At 46.1% G+C, this 15,151-nt stretch overlaps 1 protein-coding gene and 1 long non-coding RNA gene across 2 annotated transcripts; one reads left to right on the top strand and one right to left on the bottom strand.

Moving 5' to 3' along the window:
- Nucleotides 1-1,363: 1,363 nt before the first annotated feature.
- On the bottom strand, nt 1,364-7,934 carry LOC123764025 (uncharacterized). The gene is made up of 3 exons (XR_006773516.2): nt 7,819-7,934; nt 1,870-1,973; nt 1,364-1,499 (listed from the first exon to the last, which is right to left on the bottom strand). It is a non-coding gene; the product is annotated as an uncharacterized lncRNA (long non-coding RNA).
- Nucleotides 7,935-9,305: 1,371 nt separating this feature from the next.
- LOC138367811 (uncharacterized) lies at nt 9,306-9,800 on the top strand. Its single transcript, XM_069329786.1, has one exon. The coding sequence runs from the start codon at nt 9,306-9,308 to the stop codon at nt 9,798-9,800; it is 495 nt and encodes a 164-aa protein (XP_069185887.1).
- Nucleotides 9,801-15,151: the final 5,351 nt, after the last annotated feature.

Genomic DNA, 15,151 nt, shown 5'->3' on the forward strand with positions numbered 1-15,151 from the left:
ACTCGTCCTGCCTTGTATAATCTTTGCCACAGTCTTGATCAAGTGTATAGCATGGTGCGCTTCTTTCTAGTAAAACTAGTGCTGTAAATTTTTTTTAAGAGGTGAATTTCAACATGTAATAAAAGCTTTTTACTGCTAAACTCAAATCTGAAAATTTCAAGACAATTAATTTAACAAATATTAACGAACAATTACAATTATTTGTTGGTAACATGATGGCAACTTTTCTCTCGTCTTTATTGTACTAAACTCTTGGTGTGTAGACTTTGTAAATGACATTTTTGTCTTGATAAAATAAACATATTAATGTCTGAAGAAAACGTGCACTAAAGATACTGACAATGGACAAAATGTTAATAGTTTGTGTAAATAAGGTGCCATCATGATTTTAAGGTAATTAGCATTGATGTATTAAGGCTGTTATCTTCAGTGCTTGAGGTGTAGTTGAATGCATACTTCAACTAATTTTCTTAATGGTTCCTAGTATTTTTATTGATGTAGAAATAATACTATTTTGAATATTTTAGGAAAACAATTTTGGTATGCAAATAGGTTGGGATTCCATAAGAAAGGCTGCATTGTGATAATTGTTTCATTATATATTAATTATATAAGATTCCTACTACATTGTGTAGGAATTTTAAGTTGACTTTTTGCTAGTTAATGTGAAAATGCGTGTGTATATATGTATAGGTTAAGTACAGGTTTAAGAATTGATTGTACAGTATTGATACATGATTAATGTATTATATAGATTAATTTATTTTCCTTAATTTAGAAGTTTGACAATATGAAGGTAAATACTGGTAACTTGCTAGACAGTTGGGGTTGTCTTTTAAAGAGAACTGCAGAATAACAAAAAAAAAAAAAAAGCTACTGATTTTAGGAACAAAGCTATACATAGATTGATGTTTTGTGAACTCCCAGAAAGATTTATGATATTTTGTTTCTTTTTGAAATAGTTTTTGAAAGGTATCTGAGTACAGAATATTTCATGATACTCTCGGGGACTTAAAATTATGTTGCCGGGGCATAACAGTTGTCTCCAAGGAACCCCATTTCTAGCGGCATCACAATGGTATCCTAACAACCCCATTTCAATGTGTTTTATCATATTCTACATCACTTGTGCCATAAAGGCTTATTCCTGGAGTAATTCCCTGTTTTTGTTATGTGCAGTAGGTTGAACCATCACTACCTCCTAGGTGGGTCCCACTTGTGAAGCTTAGCAAGGCTTTGGCCCCATGTGGTAAAGGCTCCTACCCCTTCTGTTGTTCTGAAATGCCTTTTCCTTGAACATTTTTCTTAGCACTTGCATTCTGTCGCTCTCTAAACAGATGGGTTTAAGTATGCTGACGGTGTCGGATACTCTGTTGTCTTTCCAAACCAAACGTACATGTGCCGCCTACCTCAGGAGGCTAGCATCTTCATGGCTGAACTATGTGCCATCTTGTATGCTCTTCATTGAATGTTTTTGTGTCGTCAGCGCTCCTTTATCACTGTTGATGAATACATTGTGACAGTTTTCCAGTTACACTTGTCATTGCTTTTCATGTCTTTGAAATCCATTGACTAACATCTTTGTTACTGAAATGCACGTCCCCCAATATATTATTGTTAACATACTAGACATTAATGAAAATTGTAATAAGTTAGAACTTATAGTAAAGTAATACTTTGGCTGGGGGTCAATTTTATTACAATACAAATTAATTTATTATTGAATGCAAGCTTGGCAGATCCTGGGGAAGGGAAACCTCACACACCCATGGCTACAGCCCCTCCTACAAGCTCGAACACACCACAGGCTATCCCTGGCCTACCCAGTACATTCCTCTCCCAAAACTAACAAATATGCCATGTTCTAACCTTGGTTGTCACTTGCTGAACATTTGCACATTCAGGAGGTGGGCGCAGCCGAGACTGGTCGATGCAGGCACAAAATCACCTTTCACAGCAGCATACTCCATACGCTAACAAAATTTAGAACACTATTCAGGAGCGTAAGCAAGGAGGCATATAGTGCTTTACACTGCCTACATGAGGCCATTTAGAGTATGCCACATCATCATAGAGCCCCTACCTGAAGATACACAAGGAAACTGGAAAAAGTTCAGAAGTTTGTGACGAGGCTTATCCCAGAAATAAGGGATGGGGTATGTAGAGGGACTGAAGGAACTGAACCTGACGACGCTAGAAAAATGGAGGGAGCGAGGAGATATGATAGAAATACATAGGGGGGGATTGAAATGGACAAAATGTTCACATCGAATATTGACAAAACAATGAGGTATGGGTGGAAGCTGCAATCTCAGATGAGTTATAGAGATGTTAGAATTTTCATTTAGTGTAAGAGTAGTGAGAAAATGGAATGAACTAAAGGAGCAGGTTATGGAAGGAAACTAATCTACTTTTAAAATTATGAAATGATAAGGAAAAGGATTGGAGTCATTGCTTTAAACAACTGGTGGCCAAAATGGCGAGATCCAAGAGCCAATGTTCAATCCTGCAGGCATACATGGCCAAGTATGCACTTCTACGCTAGCAAAAGTCAGAACATCTTTCAGGACCTTGAATAAGGAGACTTAGATCACTGTATACCACCTATGTGAGGCCAGTTTTAGAGTATATTGTGCAGACGCTGCTAGTAAGGAGGCTATCCATACTTGTCCCATTAACCCACAAAGGCGTTCCTTACTCCGACTTCTCAGGTTATTCATTCCTTGATCCCCCCCCTTCCTCTCTGGCCCATTGTCATCATAAGGGGGCTTAGTGGGTGGCTGCTGGAGTGTGATGCTCCATGGGTCAGTCCTCTGTCCTTTTGTAGCCTTATGCTCCTGCTGCTGTCTTCACCAATTTTGCCAGATCTCTTTAACTTGTTTCATCCCCCCCCCCCCTCTCTTCTCCTTTCTACCTTTCTAATTGTCATTTCCTGCCAACATTTTGTCAGTGTTGATTATTCTTTTGGACTACTTCTGTTTTGACGCCCAGGTGTTTAGGGAGGCATACTCTCTCGCTCGTAGAACTGTGGTAAACAACGCCGCGAGCGAAGGGACGTTTTTATTGTAAATCCTCCTTTCCTCACTGAACCCAATCTCGATGGACTGACAGTCCTTTAGGTGGCCGTTTGTGGGGAGTATACTCACGATGCACCCCTGGGGGTCCCCCTGGCAAGACCTCTGTCTAATTGTGGGTACTGGGGAAACATTCGTTAACGAAAGTTCTCTGCGACTAAGACTTGTGCTATGACTTTTGCTCTGAAGCGTGTCGTTCTTCGTCCCTCTTTGTCGCTTTATGGTCATTCCCCTGTGTACAAAGATTCTGCTAGGCTTTTGGGGTTAATCTTTGACACTCGTTTGTCTTGGTCGCCCCATATCTCTTACCTCCGAGTTCAGTGCTCTAAGGCCCTTAACCTCCTTAAGGTTTTGTCCCATACTTCTTGGGGAGCGGATAGTTGTTGTTGTTATAGATTCAGCTACTCGGAACAAGTTCCAAGTAGCACGGGCTATGGTGAGCCCGTAACTTACCTGGCACAGGAGCGGGGCAAGTAGCAAGGGCTATGGTGAGTCCGTAGTGGACTTACCTGGCACAGGAGCGGTGCTGTGTGTGGAGCGGATAGGCGCACGCTCCTCTCTTTACATTGCTCTCTCGTACTGTCTAAACTCGATTATGATTGCCCTGCTTACTTTTCTGCTTCTCCTTCTACTCTTCACCGTACTAATCCTTAGCTCCACATTCGGTTGCACCTCAGCTCTGGTGCCTCTCGTTCAACTCCCGCCCACAGCTTGTACGTTGACACTGGCTTCCTGTCTCTCCAGGACCGCCGAGATCGCTACTGTCTTCGCTACCTTGCGCGGTCCCTGCAACACCCTCACTCTCGCCTGTATCGTGTTTTGACTTTTTCCCCTCCTGTACTTACAGTTCTTCACCACCTCCCGCTTTCTGTCCGGTTGTCTCACCTGCAACATTCTCTTTTGGTTAGTATTATTAATATTTCTCCTCGTGTTGTTCCATCCTTGCCCCCGTGGAGGGTTCCCCTTCCTCAATATTGCAAATCCCTGACCTCACATCACTAAAGCTTTTACCCCTCCTACAGTTCTGAAACGCCTTTTTCTTGAACACTTTTCTTCACTTTCCCGCTCCGTTTCCATTTTCACCGATGGGTCTAAGTCTGTAGACGGTGTAGGCTACTCTGTTGTTTTTCCTGACCACACCTATATGTGTCGCCTGCCTGCGGAGACTAGCGTCTTCACGGCAGAACTTTATGCTATTCTCTATGCTCTTTGTCTACTGCTTTTTCACTGTCAATCATCCTGTGTGGTTGTAGTTGACTCGCAGTGCCCTCATGGCTCTAGGGTCCTTTAATCCAGTCCACCCGGTGGTCGTCGAGATTCAACATTGGCTGTTTCTTATCTCCAGTAGATTTAAGAAAGTTGAGTTTTGCTGGGTTCGCAGCCATATTGGTGTGTCATTAAATGAGCGTGCAGACGCTGCAGATAGGGAAGTTATCCGCACTTGTCCCATCTCCCGTAAAGGTATTCCTTATTCCGACTTTTACCCAGTTATTCATTCCTCAATCCTTGCCCGCTGGCAGGGTTGTTGGTCTTCTGTTACTGGTAACAAACTGCGTACTCTTAAAAGTAGTGTGTCCCCGTGGCCTTCTTCCTACCACCGTAACCGGCGGTGGGAAACGGCGCTGGCAAGGTTGCGTATTGGCCATACGCGCTTAATTCACGGTCACTTAATGGAGCGCCGTGCTGCTCCTTATTGTCCTAACTGCATTGTCCCTCTTACAGTTGTGCATATCCTTGTTGAATGTCCTGACTTCCAGCACGAGCCTGTATCTTGCTTTCCGACCGTCCCTCGCGGTCTCTTGTCCCTCGATAGAATTCTTGGTGAATCGGACACTTGCTATCGTTCGCCTTATGCGTTTCTGTTCTCTTATTGGCATCCTTGGTGATATTTAACGCCCTCTGATTATCCTGCACATTTGATCGTGCTACATAGCCTTCCCGGCTTGGTGCCTTATTTGATAATTACTTACTTTTCAACAAACAAGACCCGTAAGACCCTGCAGGAGCGTATACAAACTCAACAAATAAAATTCCAACACGACATTCCCGGTGCTAATACGAGTGAGGTCTACGGATACATAATGTCGCATGCCTTCACCCAAACTCCCCAAACCATTCACTAGATAAGCATCAATAAGTTCAGCACAATGCGTAACGGATATGCGTCGATCCCAAAACATCCGAGAGGTAGAAGAGACCTAACAGTTTCAACATAGCCATCCAGTCTTTAACAATAATTCAACACAATGTTCTAAGCTGGACTCCGCACAGAGCATTGGAACTCAACAACTTGAACAGAGAAATAGACCCAGATATAATACTCATTGACAGCCATGCGAAAAAGGAAAGTGAGAAGATAAAGTTCTTCAATTACAGAACTTACCAGGTCAACAGAGCTGATCAGGCTAACAATGGAGCAGCAATTGCTGCGAGGAGAAATATTCCACACAAAATTCTAGATAATTTTCAAGAAAATTTCCTGTCAATTGAATTCCAAACTACGAAGAGTACAATCTTTATAGGAACATGTTACCAACCACCAAGACGACCTTACCTTCCCCCCTGGCCGACATCATGAAACCCACCAGAAGGAACAGACCCGCCTACTTCCTGGGAGATCTGAACGCCAAACACAGAACCCTGAGACATGGAACCCTGGGACACAGAACCCTGGGACATGGAACCCTGGGACACAGAACCCTGAGACACAGAACCCTGAGACATGGAACCCTGGGACACAGAACCCTGGGACACGGAACCCTCGGACGCAGAACCCTGAGACATGGAACCCTGGGACACAGAACCCTGAGGCATGGAACCCTGGGACACAGAACCCTGGGACACGGAACCCTCGGACGCAGAACCCTGGGACACAGAACCCTGGGACATGGAACCCTGGGACACAGAACCCTGGGACATGGAACCCTGGGACACAGAACCCTGAGACATGGAACCCTGGGACACAGAACCCTGGGACATGGAACCCTGAGACACAGAACCCTGAGACATGGAACCCTGGGACACATAACCCTGGGACACAGAACCCTGGGACAAGGAACCCTGGGACACAGAACCCTGGGACACGGAACCCTCGGACGCAGAACCCTGGGACACAGAACCCTGGGACATTGAACCCTGAGACATGGAACCCTGAGAAATGAAACCCTGGGACACAGAACCCTGGGACATGGAACCCTGGGAAATGGAACCCTGTGATATGGAACCCTGAGACACAGAACCCTGGGAAATGGAACCCTGGGACACAGAACTCTGAGACATGGAACCCTGGGACATGAAACCCTGGGACACAGAACCCTGGGACATGGAACCCTGGGAAATGGAACCCTGGGATATGGAACCCTGAGACACAGAACCCTGAGACACAGAACCCTCAGACACGGAACCCTGGGTCACAGAACCCTGGGACACAGAACCCTGGGACACAGAACCCTGGGACACGGAACACTGAGACACAGAACCCTGGGTCACAGAACCCTGGGACACGGAACCCTGGGACATGAAACCCTGGGACACAGAACCCTGGGACACGGAACCCTGGGACACAGAACCCAGGGTCACAGAACCCTGGGACACGGAACCCTGGGACATGAAACCCTGGGACACAAAACCCTGAGACACGGAACACTGAGACACAGAATCCTGAGACACGGAACACTGGGATACGGAACACTGAGACACAGAACCCTGGGACACGGAACACTGAGACACGGAACACTGAGACACGGAACACTGGGACATGGAACACTGAGACACGGAACACTGGGACATGGAACACTGAGACATGGAACCCTGGGACACGGAACCCTGGGACACGGAACACTGGGACATGGAACACTGGTACACGGAACACTGGGACACGGAACACTGGGACATGGAACACTGGGACACGGAACACTGAGACACAGAACACTGGGACACGGAACACTGAGACACGGAACACTGGGACACAACCCTGGGACACGGAACCCTGGGACACAGAACACTGGGACACGGAACACTGAGACACGGAACACTGGGACACAACCCTGGGACACGGAACCCTGGGACACAGAACACTGGGACACGGAACACTGAGACACAGAACACTGGGACACGGAACACTGAGACACGGAACACTGGGACACAACCCTGGGACACGGAACCCTGGGACACAGAACACTGGGACACGGAACACTGAGACACGGAACACTGGGACACAACCCTGGGACACGGAACCCTGGGACACAGAACACTGGGACACGGAACACTGAGACACGGAACACTGGGACACGGAACACTGAGACACGAAACACTGGGACACAGAACACTGGGACACAGAACACTGGGACACGGAACACTGGGACACAGAACACTGGGACACAGAACCCCTGGGCAAGGAACCCTGGGACACGGAACCCTGGGACACAGAACACTGGGACACGGAACACTGAGACACGGAACACTGGGACACGGAACACTGAGACACGAAACACTGGGACACAGAACACTGGGACACAGAACACTGGGACACGGAACTCTGGGATACAGAACCCTGGGACACACAACCCTGAGACACAGAACCCCTGGGCAAGGAACCCTGGGACACGGAACCCTGGGACACAGAACACTGGGACACGGAACCCTGGGATACAGAACCCTGGGACACGGAACACTGGGACACAGAAGAAACAACCAGGCAAGAGAAGCTCTCCACAATATGATAAGGAACGGAAATCTAACCCACCTGGGCCCAGACGTGCCAGACCACAGACCACTGTGTCAGACAAGGACACAGTGGTAAACCAGATGTGCCTCTGTAACCCTTTCCCCTACCGCGCACAAGATGGGTATGGGGTGTATAATGAACTAAACTAACGTTGATTGACGGTTGAGAGGCGGGACCAGAGAGCTGAAGTTAAACCCCCGCAAGCACAACTAGGTGAGTACACACACACACACATATACTTAGATAATAAACGGAATGCATTAGATAAGATAAGACAAGATAAGACGTATATTCAGGTAAAAGTACATACATTGAAAATGAGTTACAAACATAATGTCGGATTTATAGAGAGAACGAGTACATGCAGTGTCTGAAGCCACTGATACGCACAGGGTTTCGGACAAGTTGTGCGGGGACACAAAAAACTTAGACCAGAACTTAATACTAATTTAAATCAAAAGCATAAATTGAATTGAACCAAAAAAGAAGAGGGAATGATATTAATTACATGATGGATGGAACGGCAGAAAATGCAACAGAACAGCACAAGAAATTTTTACTAAATAAACAGATCATTTTTTTATAAGTTTATACATGACCGATATCAGCAGTCAAACAAGGTGGTCAGTAATCAATAATGTTTGAAAATAGCCAGACATGGGTTGACATTTAGGGCGGGGGGGGGGGGGGGGGGGGGTAAGGTAGGTTACATGAAGTTTATTAGATAGTACTTAGTTTTTCTCGTAGACTGGTTGAGGTACAGCCTTTGACGTGATTAAGCAGTGATGTGGTGGAGGCTGACTCCATACACAGTTTCAAGTGTAGATATGATAGAGCCCAATAGGCTCAAGAACCTGTACACCTGTAGACTGACAGTTGAGAGGCGGGACCAAAGAGCCGAAGCTCAGCCGCCGCCAGCACAACTAGGTGAGTACACAGGCACACGTAAGACTCGTGCACCATAACAAAACACGGGAACGATTGACTGGGAACCAATCCACAAATTTTCGCTCTTTTTTACCCAACAGTGGTTGGGGACCTGGATGTAAAGTAATTAAGGGATCGTGTTGCAGGGAAAACTAGCAGTGTGAGGCTGATCATGAGCTATTGTAAGGGAAAACTCTCAGTCTGGTAACAGGGGTCAGACGTCGTCTGCTCCTGTAGGCAGCTGTGAAGAGAGCGGGAGAGAGTGAGTTAAGGTGAGAGAGTGAGTTAAGGTGAGAGAGTGAGTTAAGGTGAGAGAGTGAGTTAAGGTGAGAGAATGAGTTAATTGTGAGTGACAGTTAGGGGGGGGGGAAGAGAGAGAGAGAGAAACTGGATACTTGAGATACTATGCAGTACTACTCCGATCTAAACATACAGTACTTATTATTATTATTATTATTATTATTATTATTATTATTATTATTATTATTATTATTATTATTGAAAAAATCCGTAGGAGCCGTGACGAGGGTTCGAACCCATGTGGAGGGTGTTCCACGCTCTAGCGACTACACCACGACATGGATGAAGAAAAGGACCTTAGAGTCAGACTCCATCATTCACTAAACGTTGCACAACAAGTGGGAACGGCAGTAAAAAGAGCGAACCAAACCCTGGGAATAATCAAGCGTACATTTACCTTCAAGGAGAATAAAGTAATTGTTCAATTGTATAAATCTCTGGTGCACCTCCACCTGGATTATTGCATCCAGGCATGGAGACCTTATCTTCATAAAGACATAGCAGCTCTGGAGAAGGTGCAACACCGAGCAACAAAAATCATACCAGAGTTTAGTCATCTCTCGTATCAGGAACGGTTGAGGGCCACAGGGCTAACAACATTGCAGACCAGGCATGACAGGACGGATCTCAGCTTTAAAATACTGAACAATTTGGTGGATGTCGATCCGGACAATGCCTTCAGAAGGTCAGATGTAACACGAACGAGGAGCAAAGGGTTCAAACTTAACAAGTTCAATGTAGGACTGAAAACAGGAGATGCTATTCACCCATAGGGTTGTAAACCCGTGGAACCGCCTACCCGCCGAATTATGGGCTATTCATGCCCTTTGCCACCTCTTGGGTGGCTTAATCTTTATCAATCACCCGCCGAAGCTGTTAACGCCAAAACTCTGCTGGGTTTTAAAATACAGCTAGAAAAGATCATCAGGGCAAATGGGGGGTACCTTTGACAAGCCGCCGGCTTCCTGTCCACGTCGAGGCCACTGGTATTAGTGGTCCTCAGGTAAATTCAGGTAAATGTGACTTACCGCATTGGTTCGAACCCTCACAACGGCTCCTACGGATTTTCTCATTGATGTAGTCACGTTAGTGTGATTACTCTGTGTATTATTATTATTATTATTATTATTAATACTAGTTTGCTGTATATATTTCTAATAACTTTTGTTGTCAATAACAGTAAGTAAACAGGTGAACACAGCCGGAGAGCAACACCTGCGTAATTCTTTCCTCTTTTCTCGAGAATTTGTGACAATATTGTTTAGAAAAATATGGTTGAAAGTTTTTTTCTCGTGTGAGCAGCTGTGGAGTGCTGGACACAAGCGTGGGAGGCTTCTGAAGTCACGACTAACTCTCTTATGAAGGCCTCTGAGTACCTTACAGCGCCTCCAACACTCTGCTTCAACCAGTCTTTTGTGTAAATAATGACTTCAGCTCGAAAGAAAATCCTCAACGTGAACTTATGTAATAATAAGAAAATGCGAATATTATTATTTTTGTTTTGATATTGGTTATTTATTTTGCCTTTGAGAGCGCTCGTCGCTGGAGGCCTCTGGCTGGAGGCAACTCACTGGAGGCTAATTCATAAGGCTTGACGAGGAGATTAACATCAATCAAAAGAGGAATGAGTCCCCACGAACGCACTCACCCCGACAAAAACATCGTAAGTGAACAGCCATCAAAGCGAGCCGCGTTCAATAATCGTATAGGAACTTCGCTCAATGGTTTAAATCAAGTAGATGAGAGGACATAGTTTACGGAAGATCAAACTGCCAATTAATGTCGGCGCAACGTAATGCCACCAATTACAATCAGGCTTGCATTCACAGAGGTCTCTGAGTGGCTGTTTTCAGCACGCGTTGGGGGCGGGCCGGAGCGTCACGTGGGCCGGGCTCTCATAGGGCGCAGGGTTACAACCTTCTCAAACTCGTCACCCCAAAATCATCAACATGTTCCATATATGCACCTGCAACGTATCGTTATTTCTCATAGTTCCAATGCGAAATATAATAATTCAAGTTTAATCAACTGTTCTTTAGGAAGAAAGGGGTCGATCGACAATTGCTTCCGAGCCATTCCCCTCTACCAACACTGTGTAAAAAGCGCGCGCAGATTACGCGGGAAAGGACTAGTTTGTCAACACTGGGAGTGGCTGGGCTCGGAGGGTCCTCCCCGGGCGGATGTATGGTGGAGTGCGGATAAGTGGCCTCTCCAGCCCAGATCAAAGGCCGGCCCGACGTAAATTAACTATTTATTCAGAGATCTTGCCCTTCCTGACAAGTTAGGGGGCCAATTTATCAGGACGGTGTTTGTCTGGCTGGGACCCCGTCGCCGCCCCGGGCACAACCAACTTGCTGCCTCATAATGAAACTCTACTTTACCTTCTGTTAATTCTCTTTTAATCATGATTTTGATAAATTTGTTTACTTTCAATGCTGCATACGGCCACTCGTTAAGGTCATGTGTTCTTACAAAAGATAATAATTATGCTCGGATTTAAAATTGTTACCAAATTCGTAAAAATAATTAAATTTGTTTTATCTCTGTCATGAAGCTATTTCATATTCATGCAATACAAATGTTTTACATCAGTATTACTTAAACAATATTTTCTGGCAATAAAGTTGGTTTACGAACATGATCTGTGGCATTTGCATGAGTATATCTTTATACTAAATTTTTTCTTCGTTGGTGAGTATTTTTATCATTGTTATTAATATTAATATTACTTTTTTTATTTTTTTTTACTTTTATGCAATCATTTGCTAGTCATTCTGTGCGTTTCAAGATACACCTGTACTTTTGTGTATTTTTTTTTTTTTTTTTTTGAGATATATACAAGAGTTGTTACATTCTTGTAGAGCCACTAGTACGCGTAGCGTTTCGGGCAAGTCCTTAATCCTATGGTCCCTGGAATACGATCCCCGCCGCGAAGAATCGTTGTTACAACCAAGTACACATTTTACTGTTGCGTTAAACAGAGGCTACAGTTAAGGAATTGCGCCCAGTAAATCCTCCCCGGCCAGGATACGAACACATGACATAGCGCTCGCGGAACACCAGGCGAGTGTCTTACCACTACACCACGGAGACTTACTCCGGACACGGAGTTGTGTAGCAGTGTTGGTGTGCTGGGTATTACTGGGTACTATTTTGTGTATTAGACATTTGTTTATAAGATTCTTAAGTTGTTAAAGCGATGATATTTTTATTTTCGGTCTGACCCTCAAGACGAGCGTCACGTGTTTGTGTAGATCGCATGACAGCTCCCGGACGCAGGTTCGAATCCTCGTCACGGCCCTTGTGGATTTGTTCAACTTCCGTACTTCACTAATCCCTCAGAGGAATCCTTGTATGTGGAAATCACATATGTAATCGTATCTTGTAGTAATATATATAGCACCTCGTATCTTGCAGTCACATGTGTTACAGATCGGTGTTTGATCCACTGATGGTCCAGCCCGTCCTCCTGATAGCACGTCGCATTTTGACGTACACTCTGCACAAGGCCAAAACTCATCGTACTAGAAAATAGTAGCGGCTCGCGAAATTGACGTACTGTCCCGTTTTCTGTTTTGGGTCCTCTGGTAGGTCAGGATAAAGGCACTTAGAGTACGACAGTTTCTTAACGTTGGGAAACCTTGAGACAGGCTGCAAGGGCCAAGTGTATGGGCACAGTTCCATCACAGAAAAATCAATAAAGTACAGAGAGATAGATCTTTGTACAGCGTTGTTCCTATAGATTGAACAAATCCGCAAGGGCCGTGACAGGGGTTCGAACCTACGTACAAGAGGATACCAGACGCGCCTTAATCGTCTGATCTACGACATGGTATAAGAATTGCAATCGGGAAATCAACTTGACCTATCAGGGAGCCGGTCGGCCGAGCGGACAGCACACTGGACTTGTGGTCCTGTGGTCCTGGGTTCGATCCCAGGCGCCGGCGAGAAACAATGGGCAGCGTTTCTTTCACCCTATGTCCCCTGTTACCTAGCAGTAAAATAAGGTACCTGGGTGTTAGTCAGCTGTCACGGGCTGCTTCCTGGGGGTGGAGGCCTGGTCGGTGACCGGGCCGCGGGGACACTAAAGCCCCGAAATCATCTCAAGATAACCACGGATCCTGCAGTCTCTCCGAGACACAAACCAGGTTTTTACACAATTTCCCCATGAAGAGGTAGAACAGCTTACTGACAGGGCTCGGGTGCACGGGGGGAATTGTGTGAAAACCTGGTTTGTGTCTCGGAGAGGCTGCAGGATCCGTGGTAGGTCAAGTTGATTTCCCGGTTGCAATTCTTATACCATGTCGTAGCTCAGTCGAATAAGGCGTGTCTGAGATCCTCTCGGACGTAGGTTCGAACCCTCGTCACAGCCCTTGTGGATTAGTTCGTTGTTCCCAGTAGGCTCTGAGAGCCTGGTCCACGGGTAGAGCGTGCAAGAAGGTTTCTCAAGGATCTGGGCTCATCGAAACAAGCGAGTTTCCTTTTCCAGCGCCTCAGCGTGGTGATCCAGAGGGGGTGGAGGGGGGGGGGGGAATGTCTACTGTATCGTCGGTTCCTGCTCGGCGTCGGAGGAGTTCTAAGATATCTACAGCCTCTAGGAGACAAAATTGTTTCCTCTAACAAAAAACATGTTCTGTATATATAAACTGTTTGTTCCCGGACACAATGAACTATAATAAAGCGTAGAACAATAATAATAATAAAAAGTGGAGGTGGGAGAGGCAGACTCATACGGAGAGTCAACCGGCAGGTGTCCGAGGCTACGGTCCTCTACAGCTACACTAGAGGTGCTTCACTCTTGTGTATCTTCGACACCAGTCAGCGTGTAGCCTTTATATAGGTGAACATCAGGGGCCTGACAGCTGAGTGGACACCGCTTCGGATTCGTATTCCTGAGGTTCCGGGTTCGATCCCCGGTGGAGGCGGAAACAAATGGGCAGAGTTTCTTTCACCCTGATGTCCCTGTTACCTAGCAGTAAATATGTACCTGGGAGTTAGACAGCTGCTACGGGCTGCTTCCTGGGGGTGGTGTAACAAAAAGGAGGCCTGGTTTAGGACCGGGCCGCGGGGACGCAAAGCCCTGAATTCATCTCAAGATAACCTCAAGATAACCAAACCACTCACCAGAAGATGGAGAAGTGACGACGTTTTGGTCCGTCATGGACCAATATTATGTCGTATGTGTCTGTCTATCTTTATATGTCTCATTTACTCCCTTACTTCCTTCCTGCCTTCCTTCCTTCCTTCCTTCCTTCCTTCCTTCCTTCCTTCCTTCCTTCCTTCCTTCCTTCCTTCCTTCCTTCCTTCCTTCCTTCCTTCCTTCCTTCCTTCCTTCCTTCCTTCCTTCCTTCCTTCCTTCCTTCCTTCCTTCCTTCCTTCCTTCCTTCCTTCCTTCCTTCCTTCCTTCCTTCCTTCCTTCCTTCCTTCCTTCCTTCCTTCCTTCCTTCCTTCCTTCCTTCCTTCCTTCCTTCCTTCCTTCCTTCCTTCCTTCCTTCCTTCCTTCCTTCCTTCCTTCCTTCCTTCCTTCCTTCCTTCCTTCCTTCCTTCCTTCCTTCCTTCCTTCCTTCCTTCCTTCCTTCCTTCCTTCCTTCCTTCCTTCCTTCCTTCCTTCCTTCCTGCCTTCCTGCCTTCCTTCCTTCCTTCCTTCCTTCCTTCCTTCCTTCCTGCCTGCCTTCCTTCCTTCCTTCCTTCCTTCCTTCCTTCCTTCCTTCCTTCCTTCCTTCCTTCCTGCCTTCCTTCCTTCCTTCCTTCCTGCCTTCCTTCCTTCCTTCCTTCCTTCCTTCCTTCCTGCCTTCCTTCCTTCCTTCCTTCCTGCCTTCCTTCCTTCCTTCCTTCCTTCCTTCCTTCCTTCCTGCCTGCCTTCCTTCCTTCCTTCCTTCCTTCCTTCCTTCCTTCCTTCCTTCCTTCCTTCCTTCCTTCCTTCCTTCCTGCCTTCCTTCCTTCCTTCCTTCCTTCCTTCCTGCCTTCCTTCCTTCCTTCCTTCCTTCCTTCCTTCCTTCCTTCCTTCCTTCCTTCCTTCCTTCCTTCCTTCCTGCCTGCCTGCCTTCCTTCCTTCCTTCCTTCCTTCCTTCCTTCCTTCCTTCCTTCCTGCCTGCCTTCCTGCCTGCCTGCCTTCCTTCCTTCC

Source organism: Procambarus clarkii, chromosome 23, assembly GCF_040958095.1.
Source record: "Procambarus clarkii isolate CNS0578487 chromosome 23, FALCON_Pclarkii_2.0, whole genome shotgun sequence".
Classification (NCBI taxonomy): domain Eukaryota; kingdom Metazoa; phylum Arthropoda; class Malacostraca; order Decapoda; family Cambaridae; genus Procambarus; species Procambarus clarkii.

Excerpts from the sequence above, each read along its gene's own strand:
- LOC138367811 (XM_069329786.1), top strand. The coding sequence starts at position 9,306 with ATGGATGAAGAAAAGGACCTTAGAGTCAGACTCCATCATTCACTAAAC.